The sequence below is a fragment of the Carlito syrichta genome, unplaced genomic scaffold (assembly GCF_000164805.1).
Source record: "Carlito syrichta isolate Samal-C Ts95f unplaced genomic scaffold, Tarsius_syrichta-2.0.1 Scaffold313184, whole genome shotgun sequence".
Taxonomy (NCBI): Eukaryota; Metazoa; Chordata; class Mammalia; order Primates; family Tarsiidae; genus Carlito; species Carlito syrichta.
Window position 1 is genome coordinate 942,475 of NW_007257280.1, and position 7,828 is coordinate 950,302.

The 7,828-nt window shown below is 42.4% G+C and overlaps 1 protein-coding gene across 1 annotated transcript in view; it reads left to right on the forward strand.

Annotated features, from left to right (window-relative positions):
• The first annotated feature begins 4,806 nt into the window (after positions 1-4,806).
• The window catches only part of LOC110596726 (MAP7 domain-containing protein 3-like), a 43,635-nt gene continuing 40,613 nt past the window's right edge, over positions 4,807-7,828 (forward strand). The window contains 1 exon segment of the mRNA XM_021718659.1: positions 4,807-4,854. Coding sequence (XP_021574334.1) covers positions 4,807-4,854 — 48 coding nt within the window.

Genomic DNA, 7,828 nt, shown 5'->3' on the forward strand with positions numbered 1-7,828 from the left:
GGTGAGTGGATTGCCTGAGCCCGCGGGTTCGAGACCCACCTGGGCAACTTGGCGAGATCTCATCTCTACAATTAAAAAAAAAAATGAGCCGGGCGTGGTAGCGCACGCCTGTACTTCCAGCTACTTGGAAGGCTGAGGCAGAAGGATCGCTGGAGCCCAGCAGGTTGAGGCTGTGGTGGCCATGAGCGTTCATGTCACTGCACTCAGGGCTGGGTATAGGGGCAGCCTGATAAGGTAGTGCTCACCCCATGACATCTGCACCTCCACACACCGCACCCACCTAAGAGAAGGACTTGAGAGGGCTGCAACGTGATCACTTCTGTAACTGTTATGTCACTATTCACAATTCAACACAAAATTATAAATCAGAGACTGAGGGGACCCACATGGTATCTCCATTGTGAGGCATTGATGTCCCCTCTAACTATTAAGATGTAATAGGGGTAGCACTACATTTTATTAATAAGACTCCCCCCTATACACTTTAATGACATTATCCTATAATTTGGAGTTCTGGGGTGGAGATCGAGCACATTGGTTGCAAGCACAGAGACCTCGGTTAAGTGGAAGGGCAGACACTGGACAGTTTCCACCAATGGGAAACTTTAGTAGCTTGAACATCAAAGTTTCACAATAGAGGCATCCATGGTTCTTCTTTTCCAAGGGTACCTTCAGTCACTCAGAATGCATTTTATGCAGATGTGTGAATTGTCATGTCGGGAATGAGTTATGCAACACTCTGATCTCCTTCCCCTAGGGTAGGGTGCAGGGTGTGGATGTAGAAATGTCATAGAAGAAGCACTGCATTCAGGGTCACCCTTATTCCTCTTAATGATTCTATCCTATGATATGGGGTCCTGGGGTGATAAACAAGCACACTGGCTGCTGACACAGAGGCTGTGATTAAGTAGGAGGGCTGCCATTAGCCAGCTTCTACCAATGGCTAACCTTAGTTTGGGAGAACATCAATGCCTCACAATGGAAGCATCATGGCTTCTCCCTCACATCAGTCCTCTCAGCCACCCAGGGAACCTTATGAAGATATTTGAATAGTAATATATTGGCAATGTAGTAGTAATAGTATTGATATAGAAGTGATGACTTCTGCAACTCTCTCAAGTTCTTCCCCTAAAGAGGGTTCAGTATGTAGATACCCATGTACTGAGGGGTGCACTATCTTATAAGACCACTTCTATAATTTTTAATTACATAAGCTTACGATTTGGGGTTCTGAGTTGGAGATCAAGCACCCTGGTTGCTGACACAGAGGTCTTGATTAAGTGGAAGAGCAGCCACTGGCCAAGAATGAATTATACAACCCTCTGATCTCCTTCCCTAGGGTAGTGTACAATGGAAAACTTTAGTAGAGAGGACACCAATGCCTCACAGTGAGGCATCATGGTTCTACCCTTACAAGGGTGACTTCAGCCACTCAGAGAGCACCTTGTGATGATATTTTAACAGTGATATATTGGTATTATAGTAGTGATCGTTTTAGCAATAGAAATGATGACTTCTGCAGCTCTCTCAAGTCTTTCCCCTAGTAAGGGGGATGCAGTGTTTTGCTGTACAAATATTGTAGGGGGAGCAATGCCTTTTGGGGCCACCCCTCTACCTTTGAAGGTCCAACCCTACGACTTGGGGTTCTGAGGGGGAGGAGGGTCAAGCACATTATTTGTTCATACAGTGGCCTTGATTAAGTAGAAGAGCAGCCACTGATCAGCTTTCACCAATGGGAAACCTTAGTAGAGAGGACATCGATGCTTCACGATGGAAGCATCATTGATCCTCCCTCCCAAGTATGCCTTGAGCCACTCAGAGAGCACCTTGTGCAGACATGTGAACAGTAATGCCAGGGATGAATTCTGCAACTCCCTCATTTATCTCCCCCATCCCCTGGGTAGAGTGCAGTGTATGAATGTGGAGGTGTCATGGAGGGGAGCACTACTTTTTCAGGCCACACTATGATTTGGGGTTCTGGGGTGTTAAACAAGCCCATTAGCTAAAGGGACCCATGAGAGGGAGAAGCCATGATGCCTCTACTGTGAGCATTGATGTTCTCTCTACTAAAGTTTCTCATTGGTAAAAGCTGGCCAATGGCTACTCTTCTACTTAATCATAGCCTCTATATTAGCAGCCAATGTACTCAAATTTCACCAAAGCACCTCATATCATAGGCCCAGGCCATTAGGATAAATAAGGGTCACCCAGGAAGGTTTGCACTTCTCCAAACCACTGCCACTTAGATACAATGTATCCTTCCCCAGGAAAGAATTTCAGCGGGTTGCAGAAGTCATCCCTGACTGCACTATTCATATGTCTAACCAAAGTCCTCTCCAATGGCTGAATGGAATCATGGGTGGGAAGAACTTATGATGCTTGTATGATGGTGACTGACCTCTCAATCTATGGATTCTCATTGCTGGAAGCTGGACCAATGACTGGCCTCATACTTAATAATAGTCTTCACTCTCTGCCAACCACAGGTAGGATTTGTGTCACATCGAAAGGTGAAAAGGTCTCTCTCCCATTACCACTCTCCTGAGTATACAAAAAGCATATATGGGTTTTTATAAAGAGATTATTTAAAAGCTCATAATCTTGAGACATTAAGTGATAAATGTCACTGAGAGTTTGTGGAATGGGATAGAGTGTTTTACTCAAAATGGGAAAGATGTTAATATCTCTAAGCCTGATTATATGTAAATGCATATATTATCTATATTATTTATCTACTATATAAGCATATTATATTGATCAATTAATTAATAATGACATTGCCAGCCAAAAAAAGTATGGGCCTTTTCCTGACCCCTTTTGAATCTTTTGAAACTGATTTCAATTTGCTTTGGGGATATATATATGAATTGGGCCATGGTTGCTATGGAGATCTCAAAGATCATCCAAACTTCTCTGTGGTTATGTCTGAAATGATGTCTTTGGGGAGATTCAAATTATGAGAACGAGGACTGTGGGTGTCTGCCTCTCAAGATGCCACTTGTTATCAGCTACCATCATCTACTAAACCAGAAAGACTCATAGATTCCCAATCTTAATAGATGATTACATTTCATAGTAGATCTTTTATCCTGTCAACCATCCTGAATAACACACCAAATTAATTTGGGGGCATAAATGGATGTGCTTTTTAGGAGAATTTGGCTCTATTTTCAGCTGTGAATTATGCATTAGTAAGAATTATTTGGACAGCATTCATCATCATTTCCGAAGTTAATGAAATTCCATTACACTTCAGTACATTTTCACTCCACCCAGTGGTAAATTAATTCTCCTTCACTCTTTCTCTCTGCCTCTGTCTCTTGCTCCTCTTTTGCATCGTTTACAGTAGTTAGAGTGGAAACATGGAGAGGCTTCATAACTGGAATAAGTTAAATAAGGGCCAAGAAAGACAGATGTTACTGATTCTGTCTCTAATAATGATGTGCTCTGTAACTCAATGCCAAGATGAGCAAGGAAGGCTGCTTGTTTTCACAGCTGCCTCTGCTATTTCCACTGCTCAATAATTCAGGGTAGGGTTGAAGCTGGGGGCTTTAACTGGGCTACAACTTAGAAGCCTTGTCCTTTATCTCCTTGACACACTGCTCACACTTTCGAGAATCCAGCAGCAATGGTCACATGTACCACACCCAGTTACATTGCAGAATAGACTGCTTGACTTGGGGGCGCTCCTTGGGCAAATGAGGGAGCCAACAGCATTGCAAAGGAACTCTGCAACTCTCCTTGGTGCTGGCTACTTCTGTTGGTTATTGGCCTGGTATCTCCCTGGTCCCACCCTGTACGTCCAGCCCTAGTCGTGGCTTAAGCCAATTGTGCTCCCACAGGTCTTCTGCCCAATAGCAAACAAATGTCTTCTGTCCAGTTCCCTAGTGAAAAGTACCAAGGTGTATCCTGGAAGCTATTTCCCCCTCACCTACCCCCACAGGTGGCACTGTATGTTTCTAGACTCTTCTTCCAGCTAATAGTGTTGTGGATAAAAGGGAGTTCTGATGCTGAATACAGAAAGACCAGAGTTTGAGTGTCTTGAACTACTGTGGGAACATTGCCTGGTTCTATACCAACTCAAGCCCTAATTTCCACAGCATAAAATGGAGATATCTCTCTCACAGACAAATTATGAAGAGGAAATTAGATGATGTATGGAAAAGTATGAAGCACAGGTGCTGATACTTAGTAAATAGCAGTTACTATGATTATTACTAGTTCCATCTAATATAGTTGACTGCTTTCTGATTTCCTGCACCTTTTGTCTTCTATTTGCTGTTGCGCACAGCCTCCTGTCCATACTTTGTGAGGGTTAGAGGGGTCATGGTAGCCATTAAAGTGTGACACATCCACCCCCTCCCCAAACACTCATACTAATACCCCTAGGCTTCCCAGTCTTGGCCAGTCTCAGTCAATTTTGGCTAGTCTAAGCAAGCTATTTGCTTCCTTGCCATTCCCCTAGCCACATCAGCAATGCCCAGACAGACACTCTTGTTACATTATTTAGAGGTAGGCATTCTGTCTACAGACCGTTTGGGAAGGGTAGGACTACTTTTTACTCTCTTTAACTGATTTATTCACCCCAGCACCGAACCCCATCAGACACTATGCTAGGCAAAAAACAAAAACAAAAACAAAAAAAACCCAAAAAACAACTTGTTGAGTACCTGTTCTATTTCAAGTAAACTTTAGGGACTCTCATTTGAATAGGCCCCTGTAAGTGCTGGGAGATGCCAGGAGTCATAGGGTGTTCTACATGAAAAGGGATGTAGATATTGAGGTCATCTCCAAGATGATGCAGAGATGAGGAAGATCATTTTCAGCATGTTTCAGAGTGATTTCATTACACAAGTAAGAGGTGACATTTTATATAATAAACCGTCTGCCTTAGGGCAGATTTGTGTTTTATTTAAGAAAGAAAATTGAACTTTTGAATTATTTGTAGAGAGAAAAGCCTTCTAAATTCCTAAATATCAAAACCATACAAATACCAAGTCTGTTTCCATGGCTGAGAAAGTCCTCGATCAATCAATTCTGTCAGGACAATTAGAGATGACCACAATCAGATGGATTATTTTCTGGTTGGTGGTATTTGGCCAAACTAACTGGAATGAAATCAACCAGATGGCAGTCCCACTGATTGTACAATCATGGATCATTTTCTAGTTCAAAAAATTGGCCTCCCAATGAGCAATTCAGGCATGAGATAACGACCGAGACTCTCGCTTATATATAGTAGCCATCACTTTGGATTACTTTTCAGGTTTATTTAGTTCCCTTGTGTAATACAATGTATGTTTATTCAGACTATTTGATGCTCTCAATTTCAATTAAGTCCACACAGGTCCCTTCCAGGAGTTAACGGCAGAGAGCATAAGTTTATTTGCCTATATTAACCAAATTGACAAGCAGTCAGGCAAGCACAACCATAGCAACATTTGTGTAGTGAGCTGCTCAGAGCTCCCAAGGCAGGGGATTGATCTGAGTCAGGTGTAGATAAGAGGGAACCTTGACTGTAATTTATAGTTGTCAGGGAAATGACAGAACTGGGGAGGTGCCCTACTCTTGCTGAAAGCAAAAGCCATTAATGAGGGGAAGTAGTCAGTATTGATTGTGAAAAGTACAGTAAATCCTATTGCCACATACACCCTCTTATCAGGAGATACTCTCCAAGAGTCACTGATCCTGGGAAGCTCAGATTGCTATGACTGATTTGGGGTACAGCCAATTTGTACACAAGCTTGCTGGCTAAAAGGCAGCATCATGTGTTCACTGGACTACACTGGGCACCAGGAGACTGAGGTGCTGGTTTTGACTCCACCTTGTGTAACCTTAGGCAGAAACTTTCTCTCCTCTGCCTTGACTAGGTTCACCTGCAAAGGGAGACAAATTACATTAAATGGTCACAAAGATATACATAAATATAAATACAGATATAGAGCTCATTCAACAAACTCCTTTCTACTAGGAGTGATCTAAAGAAGTAATCAATTTATCAAAATTGGAAGGAGATGGGTATTCTCTCAATACAGGAAATTGTTTCCAGAAATGTGTGATTTTAATTTAAAAAATAATGTCAAATAAATTTCTTTCTTTGCACTCATCAGGTTGAGATCAGGAATTTCAGTCTTTCTCCAAGGTTCTTCATTTGACTCTGGAATGATCTAGTCACCACACAGCATGTGGCCACTACTGTTTTTAGTTGCTAGTCCTGTAAGAACCTGCTTCTACAACACAATTTTGGTCCCTGGGAGAAAATCTCCATTCTAAAAAAGAAACCAAATTATTACACATTTTCATCCTGTTTTCCTTAAAGACATTTCATATCATCAACGATATATGAGAGGCCCAAATACTCTACATTCCTCTAGCATTTGATATAATCAGTTTTGTCTATGATTTGTTTTTTTTTTTCGTCCTCCTAATAGGCATGCAGTGGTATCTCACTGTGGTTTTAGTTTGCATTTCCCTAATGACTAATGATCTTGAGCATCTTTCCATGTGCTTATTTGCCAGCACTATGCATGGCACATGATAAGTGCTCCATCATTCTAAGTGAACTATCACAGAATAAATGAAAGTTCCATACTTCCATAACTACCGCAAAATAAGTGATACTCCCATGGCACATAATAAGTGACCATCATTCTAAGTGAACTATCACAGAAACAAAAAACTGAATACTATGTGTTCTCATTCATAAGCGGGCCCTGAAAATTGGGCATGCAAGTACAAAGGTTGGAACAACTGACACCGGTCACTACTAATGGAAGAAAGGAGGGAGGGAGTAAAGGGCACACAACCACCCACTGGGTACCATGTCCATTGCCAGGGGGAGAGAGGGCTCACTAGAAACCCAAATCTCACCTGCACACAATTTATTTGTGTAGCAAATCCTCACAGGTACTCCACAACTCTAAAATACAAAAATAAAAATAAGTGCTCCCTTTTAAGATTTCGGGTAAATGATTTCAACAGAGGCCATCTAAAGACAATACCTCCAGGATTTGAAGTAGAAGTCACATTCTTGGGGAGAAACGAATGGAGGAGCTAGACAAGAGAGGGTCTCTTGAAGGGAATGCTTCTACACTGCTGGTGGGAATGCAAACTAGTGCAACCTCTTTGGAAGACAGTGTGGCGATTTCTGAAAGAACTAGAAATTACCTTCCATATGACCCAGCAATTCCCCTATTGGGAACATACCCGGAGGAACTCAAATCATTCTACAAAAAGGATACCTGCACACATATGTTTGTTGCAGCTCTATTCACAATAGTAAAAACATGGAACCAACCACGCTGCCCATCGACGCTGGACTGGATTTTTAAAATGTGGTACATACACACAATGGAATATTATGCAGCCATAAAGAAGGACAAACATATGGACTTTACATAACTTGGATGGATTTAGAGTCGATCATACTCGGTGATCTATCACAGAAACAAAGAACAGAGTACCATATGTTCTCACTCATAAGCAGACCTCGAACAATTATAATACTATAAGAAAGGAATTGGAAATTAGCCGGGTGTGGTAGCGCGTGCCTGTAGTTCCAGCTACTTGGAAGGCTGAGGCAGAAGGATCGCCGGAGCCCAGCAGGTCGAGGCTGTGGTGGCCGGGAGCGGCCACTGCACTCCAGTCTGGGCAACAGTGAGACTCCAACTCAAAAAAAGAAAAAAGAAAGGAATTGGAAACCGAGTTCAGTGGCTCAGCCTGTAATCCCGCGCCTTGGGAGGCTGAGGTGAGTGAATTCCCTGAGCCCTCAGGTTCGAGACCCGCCTGGGCAACTTGGCGAGACCTCATCTCTACAGTAAATCAAAAA